General features: G+C 49.5%; 1 protein-coding gene across 4 annotated transcripts in view; it reads left to right on the forward strand.

Annotated features, from left to right (window-relative positions):
* Positions 1 to 10,272: 10,272 nt before the first annotated feature.
* The window catches only part of KLHDC4 (kelch domain containing 4), a 57,180-nt gene continuing 50,869 nt past the window's right edge, over positions 10,273 to 16,583 (forward strand). For 2 of the 4 annotated variants that reach the window (XM_038538091.1, XM_038538090.1), the window contains exons 1-2: positions 10,273 to 10,455; positions 12,474 to 12,565. In XM_038538091.1, the coding sequence (XP_038394019.1) occupies positions 10,360 to 10,455; positions 12,474 to 12,565 (188 nt within the window). In that variant the 5' untranslated portion in view covers positions 10,273 to 10,359. Of the gene's footprint in view, positions 10,456 to 12,473; positions 12,566 to 16,583 lie in introns of those variants that run through there. The other 2 variants (XM_038538092.1, XM_038538093.1) reach the window with 2 other exon arrangements.

Below are 16,583 nucleotides of genomic sequence, written 5' to 3' on the forward strand. Positions count from 1 at the left end.
ACACAGGCAGAGGGAGAAGCAGGCTCCATGCACTGGGAGCCCGATGTGGGATTCGATCCTGGGTCTCCAGGATTGCGCCCTAGGCCAAAGGCAGGCGCCAAACCGCTGCGCCACCCAGGGATCCTCCAGTAAGATATTCTTATACAGAGATGCTCCTTTGTTTCCTAGAGCCAAGAACTCATCCTGCCAGCCTCTACCTGCTGCATGGAAGGGAGTTTCCAATGATGTCCTGTGTCAGCACTTTGGCTGTGGGGCTTGGGGAAGCATCTGGAGGGTGGGCATCAGGGAAACGGAGCTAGCACAAAGGTTCCAGAAGTAGATGCTTGGAAATGCTACTCTGAGCATTGTGAGGGCCCCAAAGGGGCACAGTCACAGGAGTGAGGGGGACTCTCACAGAGGCTTTAATCCCTACCTCCACCCTGGATTCTAGATGATTCCCATCTGAGAGGACTCTGCATCTGCATATCTCGGCAACGTACAGCATAACAGCCTGTGGTTTATACTAAGTAGTGAATGACTGATACTTTAAGAATCTTGAAAGCAAGGCGACTGGAGTGATAAGGACACCAGTGTTTCCCTAAAAGGTTAGAGGAAGGTTAGTGTGTGTGTGTGTGTGTGTGTGTGTGTGTGTGTGTGCCCGAAGTGGGGGTGTAGGGAGAATGTCAAATGAATGCCCCCAGTAGCCTTCACCCACAGCCAGATGTCGCCTAAGAGACGCTGGGAATTCCTGAGAGAGGCAGACGGCGCCTCCAGGCTCAGGACCTAAGCTGGGTGGGATGGTTTAGGGTCTGCACACTGAGAAGTGAGCTGTGTCTAAATGCGGTGTCGAATCCTGCTTGGGATCCTGAATGAGACCAGACCAAGGACATTAGTGGATAGGCCAGCAAAATCCAAATGATGTCTGGAGTGTAGCCAATAGCCATGCCCCACTGTGGCCTTCTCTGTTTCGATCAAGTCGCCATGGTCATGCAGGATGAACACACAAGAACTCTCGGAACTATCTTGGCAGCTTTCCAGCAAATCTAAAATTATTTCAAGACAACACACACGTATCTGATTAAAAACAAACCCCAATTGAGCCGCAGGTGAAAGTGCTGGGAGGCTGGGGCAAGTGGAAGGGGCAGGCAGGTGTGCAGAGGGCGGAAGCCGCCAGAAAGCCCCTTGCAAGCCCCGTGCAGAAGGGCTTGTGGTCGTCTGCAGGAAGCTGCGAGGCTACCTCTCTGGAGCACGGCACTTCGATGACGGAGATTCTAATGTTGACAGTCAGGGTCACGAGGAAGCCAACAGCCTTTGCCCTGAGCCCTTGGCCGTCGCTTACCTCTTCTGTCAGGATCCTTTCTGCACCATCTGTCTTCAGAGCATTTGAGCAAACAAACTCGCAGGTTTCCACGAACACTAGGCTATGGTAATGCGGGGGATGCCAAACATCCTGGGATCTGGCTGGAGCCCTCTCCCCCGATTCTGTCCGTGTTACAGGGCTGCAGCCAAGCCCACCCCCACCCCCCTCCCCCTCCAATCTATGATCTGCTTTGGGGAGTGTGAACACCTGCAGGCTCAACTCCTCTCAATCAGTCCCGTGAAACTATTGCTAAGTCTGCGCTCAAGCCCCTCTGGAAACACAAAGGGAAAACATAGATGTGGCTTCTAACACATTCTTCATTTGGGAGGTGAGAGCGAACGGGGAAAAGCTCCTTTTCCCAGCCGTCTCCCGCGCGGGTGCCCTGGCGGCCGGCCTGCCCTGAGGCCCCCATCCACCCCGGGACCGGGCTTGCCCGCGGAGGCTGCATTCCTAGGGCCAGACTGTCTCCGGCTCCGACAGCACGTGGAGATGATGCAAGGCTTGCCAGAGTTGGGGCTCGCTGAGCGGACCGTGTTGCCCAGCTTCCCTCTACTGGCCAACCCTGGCTTTGCAGGCTGATGATTCTCATGACCAAATTTTGAAGGGGTGTTGCATCAGAAACCAGAGCCAGGGGAAACGAAGGTCCTGCCGGCTCCGGGGCGTGTGTGACACAGGCCACCGCCACCTGCAAGTGCCTCTAAAGGCTACTTGGCTGTGAGGTGGGGGTGGTGGGGTGATGCTCACCTCCCGGGCTCCTTTCTCATTGTGAGCACTGCGTCCACAGTCCCATAGCCCTGGGCCTGGCTGGGGGCCCACCAGGACCGGGGCCCGTTCCTCACCTCTAAGGAAGCTCTACCTGCTGTTGCTGCTCTATCTGCGCTGACGTCCCGTCCCTTGACCCTTTGTGCCCAAGTTCTTGGCCCACAACAGGGTCAGACTGTCTCTGTCCAATGGCCACCCAAGACCCGCAGACCAGAGTGGTCTAATGCCAAGAGGAAATGAGACACCCCACCTTTTCCTTTCAAGAACATTGGTGCAAGAAATGCAGACCCCTGTGACTTCCCAGTGAGGAGGGGGGGGGATCAGGCAGGGTCAAGGGACAGAAATGGGGAGGTGTCGGGGGCAGGGAGAAGATGCCCAGGTCACATACTCCCTGGTAATTTTATTAGTTTTTTAAAAGAATTTTTTTATGTATTCATTCATGAGAGACAGAGAGGCAGAGACACAGGTAGAGGGAGAAGCAGGCTCCCTGCCCAATGGGGGACATGATCCCAGGACCCCGGATCATGACCTGAGCCAAAGGCAGATGCTCGACCACTGAGCTGCCCTGGTGTCCCAGTCCCTGGTAATTTTATTTTAAGATTTTTATTTTTTTATTTTATTTTATTTTTTAAGATTTATTTATTTACTTAGAGAGAGAGAAAGGTAGAGACACAGGCAGATGGAGAGGAGAAGCAGGCTCCAAGCAGGGAGCCCGAGTGGGACTCGATCCCAGGTCTCCAGGATCACACCCCAGGCTGCAGGAGGCGCCAAACTGCTGCGCCACCGGGGCTGCCCTAAGATTTTTATTTATTTATTTGAGAGAGACAGAGAGAGCGTGAACACAGGAGCACAAGTAGGGGGAAGGGGCAGAGGGAGTAGACCCCCCACTGAGCAGGGAGCTGACCTCACCAGCCATAGGGCTCCATCCCAGGACCCCGGGGATCACGACCTGAGCTGAAGGCAGACACTTAACCGACTAAGCCACCCAGAAGCTCCGATCCCTGGTAATTTTAAAGTGTGGTAATGCTTTTCTCACTTTTGCTAGTTTTTTAATTTATTTTTTGTTATGTTTATTAATATATATATTTCTCAGGTTTGATTTTTAAGAAATCTCTACGCCCAACGTAGGGCTTGAGCTCACAACCCCAAGATCAAAAGTCATACGTTCTCCCCACCGAGCCAACCCGGCACCCCTATGTTTATCAAATATAAGTGTGGGGCAGCCTGGGTGGCTATATATATTTATATATATAAATGTGAAGGTGGCCGGGCTGCCTGTGGGCCAAGCCGCTTCTCCCTGGGAAGGGTCACGTTCGCCCCCTGCAGGCCGCACAGCCTGGCAGTGGGTGTTTCCTAGTCCCTGTGGGACCCTCAGCCACATCCGGAAGACCGGCTTGCCTGCCAGGAAGCCACTTTTAAGACGCATGAGTCACAGTCATGGAGCAGCTTGTGATGGCACCAGGGGCTTGGCGGGCTGGCCCTGTGAGACTGTGGTGTTAGTGTGTCCACTAAGCCTACTGTCCCGGAGGAGGTGGGCTTTGGCAGCTATAAGCTGACTCCCAGCACTGGTCATAAAGGCTTGCTACTTTTTTGAAAGTATTGAGGGTGACACTATATACACACTGATGTGAAAAGGTGCATTGGTGTTATCACTGTGCTGGATTTTGAATTTTTAAGATTTTATTTATGTATTCATGAGAGACACACAGAGAGGCAGAGACATAGGCAGAGGGAGAAGGAGGCTCCCTGCTGGGAGCCCAATGGGGTACTCGATTCCAAGACCTCGGATCATCTGAGCCAAAGGCAGATGCTCAACCACTGAGCTGCCCAGGTGTCCCTGAATTTTGGCTGTTCTAATAGGTATGAGATGATACGAGATGGTGTCTTCTTGTTTTACTTTGCATTTCTCCAAGGACATAGGACATGGGGTAATCTACATCATCATAAAATCATTAGCTGTCCCTTTGCAGAGAGAGGATAGTTGAGAGACTAGGACATCAGACACACTTTGAGGGGATGTCAGGGGCCCGGATCAGAGGCCCCCGTAGGAGGGTCCCGGCAACAGAGTCAGAGCGTGAGGCCCTCACAGGACTTCACAAAACATCCCTGGTGCTAGGATTTTGCCTTGGGTCAGCCTCCACACTTTCCGGAAGGACCTACATTGTGGTTTTGTTTTCACTGTTAACTGTCTCCTCCTGCTGCCAATTTCTCTGCCTTCCTTCTCAGACTAGGGCAAAAAAATAAACAGGGAAGTGGGGCAGAAACGAAGGAAGGAAAATGTGAGATGTGGTTCAGAGTGGGAGGGGACAGCAGATCTCTTAAAGGATTGGAATTAAATGAGACCATCAAGCCATTGATGTCAAAAGTCCATTCCTAGGGAAGACAGGATTTGCATCTTCTCAAAATTTGCCTGTGAACTCATTCATCTGCCCTGTGTTCTTCCACTGGACTTATTTTCACCTGCATCTCACTTGAGTTTTTTTTTTTTTTTAAGATTTTATTTATTTATTCATGAGAGAAACAGAGACAGAGGCAGAGACATAGGCAGAGAGAAGCAGGCTCCATGCAGGGAACCTGATGTGGGACTCCATCACAGGAGTCCAGGACCACGCCCTGGGCCAAAGGCAGGCGCTAAACCGCTGAGCCATCCAGGGATCCCTCACTTGAGTTTTCAAATATGTGTGGGTCTTAACTCTTTGGAAACCAATGATTCGTGTATAGGGCAGTTTGCTGTACTCAAGCATCCGAGCGCTGAGATACTCCCTTTGTCTGACTGTGCTGGACAAAACTTGCTGCAGCCCTTGTCGGCCATTAGGGGACTTCGTGCATTCACTGTTTACTCATAACTTTTCTCTAACATTTTATTTATTTATTCATGAGAGACACACAGAGAGAGGCAGAGACACAGGCAGAAGGAGAAGCAGGCTCCCTACGGAGACCCTGATGTGGGACTCAATCCCAGGACCCAGGAGCAGGATCTGAGCCAAAGGCAGACCGTCAACCACTGAGCCATCCAGGTATCCACTTACTCATAATTTGTTAACATTCAACAAACAACCTGACTTGTCTGGGGATACAAAACTGAACAAGACACAGTGGAAGGGAGATTACCAACTAGGGGAAGAGAGCTGCTGCACGTAGGTCCTTCCGACACAAAGGGTCTCTAGTACTCTCAGGATCATTAGAGGAAGTGCATTAGGGAGAACATCCTGACTTACCTAGAAATCAGATCCTGTGACTGTTATTCCTGGCATGTCATAGAAAAACTAGGCAACAATGCACTGATTCAGCATTCAGGAGAAACAAAATTACAACAGTCTTACAATGAACCAGCTCTCAAGAGTCTATTTTTTTTTTATCTTTTTATTTTTTTTATTTATTTATGATAGTCACAGAGAGAGAGAGAGAGAGAGAGGCAGAGACACAGGCAGAGGGAGAAACAGGCTCCATGCACCAGGAGCACGACGTGGGATTCAATCCCGGGTCTCCAGGGTCGCGCCCTGAGCCAAAGGCAGGCGCCAAACCGCTGCGCCACCCAGGGATCCCCAGCTCTCAAGAGTCTAATGGAGAAGTTCTTTGTTCAATTGGTCATCTTTTATATGAATTGCATCATTCATTAGTGTGGCCAAGGAGAGGAGGATGTGGTGAGCTCTGTTCCCAGAATGGAGGTTTCACAACTGTGCTTCTGTAAAGGGTTAACACCTGCCTCCACCAGATGGGCTGAGATCAGAGCCCCATGGAGGAAGTGACAGAGAAGCCCTTCTTGAGAGCAAGGAGGTTTTAGTGGGTGCAATTTAACTTCCTAGCCAGGTGGCTGAAATTTAAGGGGATACCATGGATAGCCCTCAGTGTATGTTCATGATGAGGTGATGGAGCTTGGAAACAGACCTAGTTCTGGGGATTCAAGAGCCAGACACTCAAAATAGTGATATTATGGGGATTTTTAAAAACCAGGTTACTTCAAGAATCATCAACGTCTCTAACAACCTGGCAAAGGAGCTTACCTTTTTAAAAACAGATTTAGCTTTAGGGACTGATATGCACTATTCCTTCTACTGCATTTTCTCTCATCTAGTGCCTCTGAGTGCTGCATACAGAAAAGCTGCCTCTGGGCTGTGTTGGGAATGTTGATGCGACAGTCACCACAAAAAGGGCATGAACTTGCAGGCTCACATGGGTAGCATGCACAGGCCATGGCTTTACTGCAACTTGCTCACCAACTCACTACTGTCCACGTGATGTTAATGGTTGCTCTCATGCCTGTGATGACCATATCCTGCACAGTTCATGTCTGTTCCATCTTCTGTGCTATTGTCCAGATTTTGGGATTTCCTCCTCTCCAGTTTTTGCATCTAACAACTCACAAACTGTCCTTGATCTTCGTGTGATACTCTGGGACCCAGTGAAAAAGAGGACAGGGAGAGAGAAGGGTGAAGAAGGTCCTGAAACATGGGAGCAGGTGAGGGAAAGACAGCTCAGATCATTGCTTATCATTAGTCAGCGGGCAAGTCCCACAAATGCTGAGTGGAAGGGAAGCCTGTGGGTGACTTTGAGGTTTCCTTCTTAGACTTGTCTCTATTTTCCAAATTTTAAAAATTAGTATGTGCTAATTACATAGTGAAAGATATCATTTTTTAAAAAATGGAAGTAAGGCTGTAACACGGCAGACTGGGTTATGTGAGCCAATCCTCCCATTCAAAGCAACTAAAAATGCTGGATAAATGTTGAAGTGAGCTTCTTAAAGGCATTTAGAAACCGAGGAGTAAAGCATCACCACATCAGAACCCAACAGAAAGGAGAAGCAAAAATATTGGGTTGAAACTAGGTACTGCAAATGGCTTTTGTTTCCAGGCATGAGCATGTGTTGCCATGCTTGACTTTGGTTTTGACAGCCTCAAAGGGCAAGGAAAACATTTATAAAGGCCAAGGCTGCCCAGGTGGGATCTAAGTGGATTAAGAGGACTTCAGATTAAGCTAAGGTCCTATGAGCTGTGCCTGCAGGTGAGCATGGAGCAGAAGAAACCCTGCCCCTCAGTACTTGGGGGGGCACAAGAACACCATCTCGGTACTGAGCAGGGTGGGAAGGAAAGATCTGGGGTACTGTAACCACATCCCAGCCCTTCCTCGGATTTTTAGCCTAAATTTGCTTTGCCCGGGCTGCCAAAAAGACAGATACGATGGAGTTGAGCGAAGGACCCATGAACTAGTAAATAAATCAGAAAGAATTATCCAGAATGCAGCGACAAACACATGGAAAATGGAGATTAGTTAAGAGGACTGAAACAGAGACCGAGAGAAAAGATGTCATGTATTTAACTGGAGCTCCAGAAGAGGAAAGAACAGCATCCTCTGAAGAGAAAATGGTAGAGCCGTCTCCAGCTTCATGAAGCCTGCCAAACCCAAGCAGGATAAAAAGTAACATCTAAATATATCTTAGTAAAGCTGAAGGCAACAAGAATGAAGATAAAATAAAAGCAGTTAAAGGGGGGCAGCCCCGTGGCCCAGCGGTTTAGTGCCGCCTTCAGCCCAGGGTGTGATCCTGGAGATCTGGAATCGAGTCCCACGTCAGGTTCCCTGCATGGAGCCTGCTTCTCCTTCTGCCTGTGTCTCTGCCTCTCTCTCTCCTCTCTGTGTCTCATAAATAAATAAATAACATCCTAAAAAAAAAAAAAAAAAAAGCAGTTAAAGGAAAAGTGAAACTTTTCAGAAAGGCTTTTGGAAAATCTCCAGATATCTGGAAACAAAATAATACACTTCCAAGTAAACCTGGGGACATAAAAAGAAATCAAAAAGGAAATTAGGACGTATCTTGAACTGAATGAAAAAATCACAACACATATTAAAATTCATAAGATGCCCCTGAAACAGCATTTAAAAGATGGAGAGCGGTAAACCCTTAGACATCTCAAATCAAGGAATTAGAAAAAGATAACAGAAAGGTCCCCAGATATTTGGAAATTACACAGCACACTCCAGAGAGGAAAGAATTTTGCTGTCAGCCTTGATGGGGCAATGAAACTGGATTTTCTTTTCCCTCAGATGTCCAGAACACTGGACGAATGTGTGAAACAATCATTTGATTTCCCTCCCTCTCCTTCCCTCTTCCTCGGTTCATTCAAAAAGCATATGAGGAGCGTCGTGTTTATCTGTCTTGTTAGAACCGAAGCTCCTGGAAGCTGGTGGCTGAGTTCCGTGTTGTATCTCGTGTTTTGGCACAATGGTCACATGCTGCCGTGTCCACTTCATGTGTGACATGAGGGGATTGCCAGCCAGCCCAAAACCATGACTTCACAGCACACGGAACCATCTTAAGTTTGTATTTTGCCAAACTTTTTAAAGTTTTTTCGTTATTTTGCTTGATTCTCCCAAGAATTTTGTGTAGTAGGTGGGCTGGCTAAATATTCTCCCTTTCCCAGATGGTAAACATCTATACCATACTTGGGAGGATTTTCCAATTACACGGATTATTTGTGGCGAGGGTAATGAGTTAGTTGAATCGGTACTTTTTCTCCTCTGGGTTTCAACTTGAAGACAGCAGAGGGCGCCTCACCACCCAAAAGATACACTAACAGTTCAGGATGGCTCTAAGACAATCCATTAAAGTTTCAAAAATATGATTTCACTAAAATAGGACCATGTTTAATCTTTTTACTATTTTGGGATTATGATCTCATTTTAAATGTCCTAGCCTCTCTGTGTCTGGGTAATGAGAATGTCAACATCATGTAAATCACCATGACTCATATCCAAGGGTCTTCCAGCTCAGCCTCAAGCTCTTTCCGATAATAAAAGCATTAAACCATGTTGCACTAGAAGGAGAGCGGGGCAATATCAAGGACTTGGCCTTTTGTAGCTCACTGAGATAATCACATCTGGAGGCTCTGGAGCCTGCTGAGCCTAAAATTCTGTAGCTTTCCTTCTTTTCTTTTTTTTTAAGATTTTATTTATTTATTCACTAGAGACACAGGCAGAGGGAGGAGCAGGCTCAATGCGGGATTCGACCCCAGGATCACCACCCGAGCCACCCAGGCGCACCTATCGCTCCTCTCATAAACCTCTAACGGGTTACTTCCCCCATCATCACACATGGTCTTCTCATCCACGAGCAGAGCTGGACAAAGAGGCAGCCTGAAGCCTCCTCTTCCCATAATTTCCCCCAAACTTCATAATTCTTTTTAAATAACTTGGTTTACGGACGAGGGTTGGAGTTGGGTAAAGTATTATACATTTTGGGGGGATGAGCAGTTGATTGGATCTGTCAACCTTAAAAATAAAAGTTATTGGGGATCCCCGGGTGGCTCAGCGGTTGAGCACTCGCCTTCGGCCCAGGGCGCGACCCTGGGGTCCCGGAATTGAGTCCCACGTCGGGCTCCCTGCATGGAGCCTGCTTCTCCCTCTGCCTGTGTCTCATGAATAAATAAAACCTTAAAAAAAGTAAAATAAATGAAAGTCATTCTATCACACACGTGGGCTCGCCCGGCCACGGCGGCGGAGCTGCAGCAGCACAGGGCGGGCCGGCGAGGCCGCAGCAAGGGCGGCGGAGAGCAGCGGTGCTCTGTGCGGGGGGGTGGGGGTGGGTGGGGGTGTGGGGGGTGGGGGGGGGGGTGGGGGTGGGGGTCGCTGTGGGCCCGGGCCGAGGCCCCAGGGCAGCCGGGGTCCTCCCGCGGCGGGCTCCTCCTTGCAGCGCGCGCATCTGTCCGCTGGGGTCCCCGACGGTCGCCTCGCCGGGTCAGTGACCCTCCAGGCCAGCCCCCCTCGGCCCCCTCGGTCGGGGGGGGGGGGGCTCCGTTTCACCAGTTGTCACAGCTCCGAGGCCAGGCCTGCAGGCTGAGCGCGCCGTGGCGACCGCACAGGCCCGCCTGACCTGGTCGTGGATCCGCTCCACTTCCCGGCGACCCGGCCTAGTAACGCCGACAACGGTCGTTCACTCCGCCCACGTCCTACGCGCGGCCTTCCCGCGCTAAGGCTGCTCCGGCGAAATCCCAGAGCGCAGCGGGCCGCCTGGGGCCCCCGGGCTCGGGGGCCTGACCCTTCGCCCGGGTCAACCCTGCGCGGGGGGCCAAGCAACCTACCAGCTCTGCGGCCATCCCCGGGGCCCACGGTCCGGAAGCGCGGGCGGCGAGCGGGCCGGAAGTGACGCGTTTCCGCGCGCCGGCTTCCGGCCCCGACCCCCGCGAGCGCGTATTTCCGGCGCGCCGCTTCGCGGCTCTGCGCTGTGCGCCCCTCTGGGAGTCCCGGTGTTTCCTCGGACGGGCGCGATGGGCAAGAAGGGCAAAAAGGAGAAGGGCCGCGGGGCGGAGAAGACGGCCGCCAAGATGGAGAGAAAGGTGTCCAAGCGCTCGCGGAAGGAGGAGGTGAGCGGGGCTGGCGCCACGCGGTGCGCGGAGCTGGGGTCCGGGTCCCGGTGGGCTTCCCTCGGCCGCGAGGCGAGAGGGCCCGGGTGCAGCGGCGCGCCTCGGCGTCTGGGTGTCTGGAGCGAGGCCCTTCGCCTCCCAGCTCTCTGCGCATGACGACCCTCGCTGCCGCCCTGAGCCTCAGTGGCACCAGGTGCAGCGGTGGGGGTCCCGGAGCTCCCGGGTAACCCCGCCGCCTTCTCTCTCCAGCCCCCCAGCCTCAGTGGGACCAGGTGCAACGGTGGGGGTCCCAGGGCACCTGGGGTAACCCTGCTGCCTTCTCTCTCCAGCCCCCCAGCTGAAGTAGGGATCGTGACTGTGTTGCCTGGGTGGGGTGGTGGCACAGAGGCAGGGTTAATTTGTGGGGCATTTTAGAACAGTGCGCGGCACATCGTAAGCAGTCAGTAACCGTTAGCTGGTTTTTACTCGCGTTCCCATCGCTCTGCAGCTCCTGGTCCTTAGGAGATGCCAGTGGCTGCTCTATGGAAAGGGCCTGTCAGGCCTGGGACTTTGCTTGTTGCTTTCATTAGTCCTCAAAACAACCCTCCAGGTCACTGGTCATCTCATTAGGCCATACCCACAGAGGATGCTGTCCCCTTCTCAAAGTCAGCTGTTTCGTGTAAAGTCATCAGGAGAGTGCGTATTGGGGAAATGTGGAAACTGCCACAATGTGGTTACACATGTGAAGGCTTGCTTACCTTGGACAAACTCCCAGCTACACAAAGACATTTTTTTGTGGAACAAAAAAGTTGCAAGAGAATGCACAGTATGATCCTGGTGACATGAAATTGAAAAACGTGAAGAATTAACATGTATCACTTAGAGACATGTTTAGCTGTACTAAAAGTATGAAGAAATTCATGAGGGTAAGGAGCACTCCATTCCAAATATAGTGGCTGCATCCTGGGGGCTCACTTCACACATGGGAGGTGGCGGGCGGGCTGCAGGTATCTGTTCAGGCTGAGGAATGTGGCGTTCTGATGAAAGGAACCGAGGAAGCCCATGCTGCTTGCAGTCAGCAGGTGGGGTGGGAAATAGGCAGTATGGTCTGGAAGTGTTCTTAGGTGCAGGAAGGACATCTGCCTCCATTGTGGAATGTAGAACTGGGGAGTGAGGGCTCTGGGGTTGGGGAGAGAGGAGAAGCAGCGAAGAAGGAGGTGGGAACACATCTCAGATCCCAGCATGAGCACAGGGAAGAGAGTAAGCATTCCAGAGGAAAATAAGGTTGGAAGTGATGCACAGGTCCCACATCCCTGGGTGTGTGTGTTTGTGTGTGTTAGTAGATGCAGGCCCCACGTCCCTAGGGGTGTGTGTGTGTGTGATCACTAGTGGATGCAGGGCTATGGCTCTGGACTGGGAGGAGGAAGAAGACCAGGTTCCAGTGCTGCCCAGATGGACAGGTTAATTGGCACCTTCTAAATCTGTTTCTGCAGTTGTAAAAATAGAGCCCTTCTTATCCGGAATGGCTGCCGCTCATAAGTGCTGAGCTCTAACCGTGTGGCGCAGTTCTAAATAGACAGGTCTTGCTTGGAACTCACCTGTTGTTATTTTGATGGAGGGAGGTGGAAACAAGATAAAAACGTGAGCAGGGGAAGTCTCAGACATTGTGATGCAGACAACAAAACGTGTGGTGGGGTGGCTAGGGCTGGCCTGGTGAGAAGTGGTTGAAGGTGCTGCCAGGAAGTCAGGGAGGGCTTGTCTAAATGGAAGGCTCTTTATGCACACTGTGAGCATTTGGGTGAGATGGTCCAGGCAGTGTGCGTGCATCTATGTGTACTTCTGAGAAAACTGCCTATAGGGTCAGTCTCAATATTTTTGCAAGTGTCAGAGTCTGTATTCCTGAAATGGGAGGAACATGTCATCACCCCCAGATCTGACTGGACCCTGGGCAGGTCGGACAGAGTGGGAAGGGTGACCCAGGTTTTTGTGTGAGAGGGTTTAAGAACATGTCTCAGGTATGACTTTTTGTTTGCCTGTAGGAAGATCTTGAAGCTCTGATAGCCCATTTCCAGACGCTGGATGCCACCAGGACTCAGATCGTGGAAACACCATGCCCCCCACCTTCACCAAGGTAAGTGAGCCAGGGCTCTTCGTTCTAGCTTCTGACGAATTTCTTGTGTATGTTGGAAAACCACTTTAAATGGGCTCCGTTTTTCTTCAGTAGACAGACACATGGAATGTTTTCCTCATTAAAACCCATTCCCGGGGATCCCTGGGTGGCTCAGTGGTTTAGCACCCACCTTCGGCCTGGAGCCTGATCCTGGAGTACTGGGATGGAGTCCCACATCAGGCCCCCTGCATGGAGCCTGCTTCTCCCTCTGTCTGTGTCTCTGCCCCCCCACCCCATCTCTCATGAATAAATAAAATCTTTAAAAAATATATTTAAAAAAAAATAATCATTCCCATTGTAGATAAACTCTCTCAAATTCACCTTTCTTCTGAAGAGTGGGAGTGAGGCTTTTGAGTTCTCTTCTCACGAGAAACACAGTCGCCCCGCTCAGTTGCTCAGCAGGGATGCGCCATTCAAAAGTTGTCTAGCTGATCACAGTTCCTGGACTAGAACGTTGCCCCGGTGAGCTCTTCGGTTTTTAAAATGTTTCAGAAGTGTGTGTCACAGGCATAGTTTCGTGTTGCTCTTTGTAATGACAAGGGTGATTTTGAAACATAAATATGTTAAGCCATTTTGAATGAATTTGTAAATTAGGTAAAGAATTCGAGAGTCTTCTATAGGATTTCAGGTACTTGTGGGATGAGCTAAAATGAGCAGGCTTTGGTTTTCCTCTGTGTCAATTCCTGTTCTCTCAGCTTCTGTATTCCAGCTCTGTTATCAATTGATTAGGGCCCTGTAATTCTTGTATTTTCCACTGCAGGGTAGAGGGAAAACCCTGAATGCACTGAGTTAGGAAACAGGAAAGGTCAAATGACCCGAGAAAAGATCCCATGTTCTTTAGAGAAGGGGAAATGCATTAACTTCACAAGCAAATGAGACTGGTTTGGTTGAGAAATTATTTGCTTCCTTTCCCTCAGAATACAAATTACTAGTGTTGTCATAAAAGAGGTTGATCTTACTAGAGCTGCTGCCAGCCCAAGTGGAGGCTGGGGTCTAGCACTTCAGGAAGGGGGGCTGATTGCAGTTCCCATGCCCCAATCCCACCTGTCAAGAGGTGGGGGATGACAAGGTGGCCCCTGGGCAGAATGGAGTTGCAGGTTGTCCCTGTATTCACGTAAAAAGTGTCAGGAAATGGGGTATACTTTTCCCCGTACTTGACATGTTACCACAGGGGCCACATAGAAGTTACACGTGCTGCAGGTAAGTCTTTGAAATCGTGATGGCTTCGTACCTTACGGCACCTCTGAGGGCAGCCATTCTGAATGTGGATTGATTTCCACCTCCCACCCCCCTTTGGTGACATTTTAAAACTTTTCCTGAAGTAGTGGTGCTCACAAAGCCAGGTTCAATGTTAGGATGTAATTAGGATTGCTGGTGGTTCCATAGTCAGCTGGGAATGTGTTTTGATGGAGCTGAGAAATGATGAGATCATTCAGTTGGTAACCTGAGTAACCTCTCGCCTCCTCCTCCTCCATCATGTTATAGGAGAAACCATGAAAATTACTGAGTTTTGTGAGTGTGCGTATCCCCAGGTATTGGCTGTGATGTAACTTAATGGGGAAGTAAGGCCCGTACACCCAGGTGTATCAGTGCTTCAGGGCGCTTGTGTGTGGGATAGAGGTGGTGTGGGCTGTGGGGACCTTGCAGGGACTCTGGGGGCTCTGGGCCTGACTTGGATTGCTGTTTCCTGGCTATGCTTATACTTTCCCACAGAAAATTTTAATAGGTGTTAAGTGAAAATAAGATTGGAGGGCGGGATGCCTGGGTGGCTCAGTGGTTGAGTGCCTGCCTTCGGCTCAGTGCATGATCCCGGAGTGCCAGGATCGAGTCCCACATCAGGCTCCCTGCATGGAGCTTGCTTCTCTCTCTGCCTGTCTCTACCTTTCTCTGTGTGTCTCTCATGATTAAATAAATAAAATCTTAAAAAAAAAAAAAAAAGATTGGGGGTTAAAGAACTTTGGGAAACAACTGGTTTCCCTTTGAAATTTATTTTAAAAATTGTAGTAAAATATATCTTTTTTTTTAAAGATTTTATCCATTTATTCGTGAGACACAGAGACCGAGAGAGAGGCAGTGACACAGGCAGAGGGAGAAGCAGGCTCCATGCAGGGAGCCCGACGTGGGACTTGATCCCCGGTCTCCAGGATCACCCCCTGGGCTGAAGGCGGTGCTAAACCGCTGAACCACTGGAGCTGCCCAGTAAAATATATCTAATTTAGATTTTCCCATTTTAACCATTTTTAATAGTGCAGCTCACTGGGGTTCCTTACATTCATGGTGCTTTGTAACAATTTATTAACAGAAATTTTAATCACCCCACATAGGAGCTCTGGGCTCATGAGCTATCACTCCCCATTCCCCTCCTCTGCCTCTGGTGACCTCTGCTCTCTAGTTTTTTTATTTGCCTGTTTCTTTTATTTTTTACTTTTTTTTTTTTTTTTTAAAGATTTTATTTGTTCATGAGAGAGAGAGAGAGGCAGAGACACAGGCAGAGGGAGAAGCAGGCTCCATGCAGGGAGCCCGATGTGGGACTCGATCCCGGGTCTCCAGGATCATGCCCTGGGCCGAAGGCAGGCACTAAACAGATGAGCCATCCAGGGATCCCCATGATTTGGCTGTTTTAGATATTTCATATAAGTAGAGTCACACAGCAGCTGTCCTTTTGTGTCTGGCTTCTTTCACTTAATGTAATGTCCTTACGGTTCATCCATGTCGTAGCATGAATCGGAACTCCATTCCTTTTTTAAGACTGAATAATATTCCATCGTATGGATGCACCACATTCATCTGTTGATGGACTCTTGGGTTGTTTCCACCTTGGGGCCTGTGTAAGTAATGCTGTCACAAATGTTGGCATGCAGGTGTCTATTCCAGTCCCTGTTTTCACATTTCTTCGGCATGTACCTAGGAGCAGAATTGCTGGGTTATGTGCTAATTCTGTGTTTAACTGTGGACTGTTTTCCACAGCGTAGTCCTATTTTTTTTTAATTAAAAAAAAATTTTTTTTTTTATTTTGTAGAGAGAGTGTAAGTAGGGAGAGGGGGAAAGAATCTCAAGCAGACTCCCTGCTGAGCATGGGGCTCAGTCTCACAATCTTAAGATCATAACCTGAGATGCAATCAAGAGTCAGGCACTCAACCCACTGAGCCAGCCAGGCGCCCCAGCATAGTCCTGTTTTATCACACTGGTTTCTTTCCTGCAAACTTTCTAAACCTATAGAATGTTTTTGTGTACAGTAAATGCCCAAGAGAAAAATAGAGTTGTCTGATTTCTCAGACTTACCTGACTTTGAAGCCTTTGTCTTCCTTTATGAAATATCTTTTGGAATTACTTTTATCCTATACTCCCTGGGGAAGGCTGCTTGAGGGGGATTTTAAATCCACCAATTGCTTGTCCTACCCTCCCACCCCCTTCACTGTCTTACTTTCTCCAGAGATGATTCACACGTATTTATAGTTTTCTTGTTCTTATATTTGGTGTAAGTAGAACGTTATTTGCATTTTTTAGGTGTAAGCTATCTGGATACAGATTGAAATGCTTAAGAACTGGTCTTTTTAAAGTTCTTTTCTTTTTTTTTTAATTTTTTAATTTATTTATGATAGGCACACAGTGAGAGAGAGAGAGAGGCAGAGACACAGGCAGAGGGAGAAGCAGGCTCCATGCACCGGGAGCCTGACGTGGGATTCGATCCCAGATCTCCAGGATCGCGCCCTGGGCCAAAGGCAGGCGCTAAACCGCTGCGCCACCCAGGGATCCCAGAACTGGTCTTTTTAGAACAGTTTTGATTGTGATTTAAGTGGATCAACCTGTAAAATAGATCAGCTCTGGGAAATCTGGCATTTAAGTTAGGAGCACCTAGACACATCACTGCCTGATGGTTTTTAGCCAAACACTGTGTGAGTCACCCAGATCCAGGGCCCTCTTGAGAGACTAGTATTTTGGCCATGAGGTTGACTTAAAGGGTTGGAGGCCTTAGCTT

This window comes from Canis lupus, chromosome 5 (genome assembly GCF_011100685.1).
Source record: "Canis lupus familiaris isolate Mischka breed German Shepherd chromosome 5, alternate assembly UU_Cfam_GSD_1.0, whole genome shotgun sequence".
NCBI lineage: Eukaryota > Metazoa > Chordata > Mammalia > Carnivora > Canidae > Canis > Canis lupus.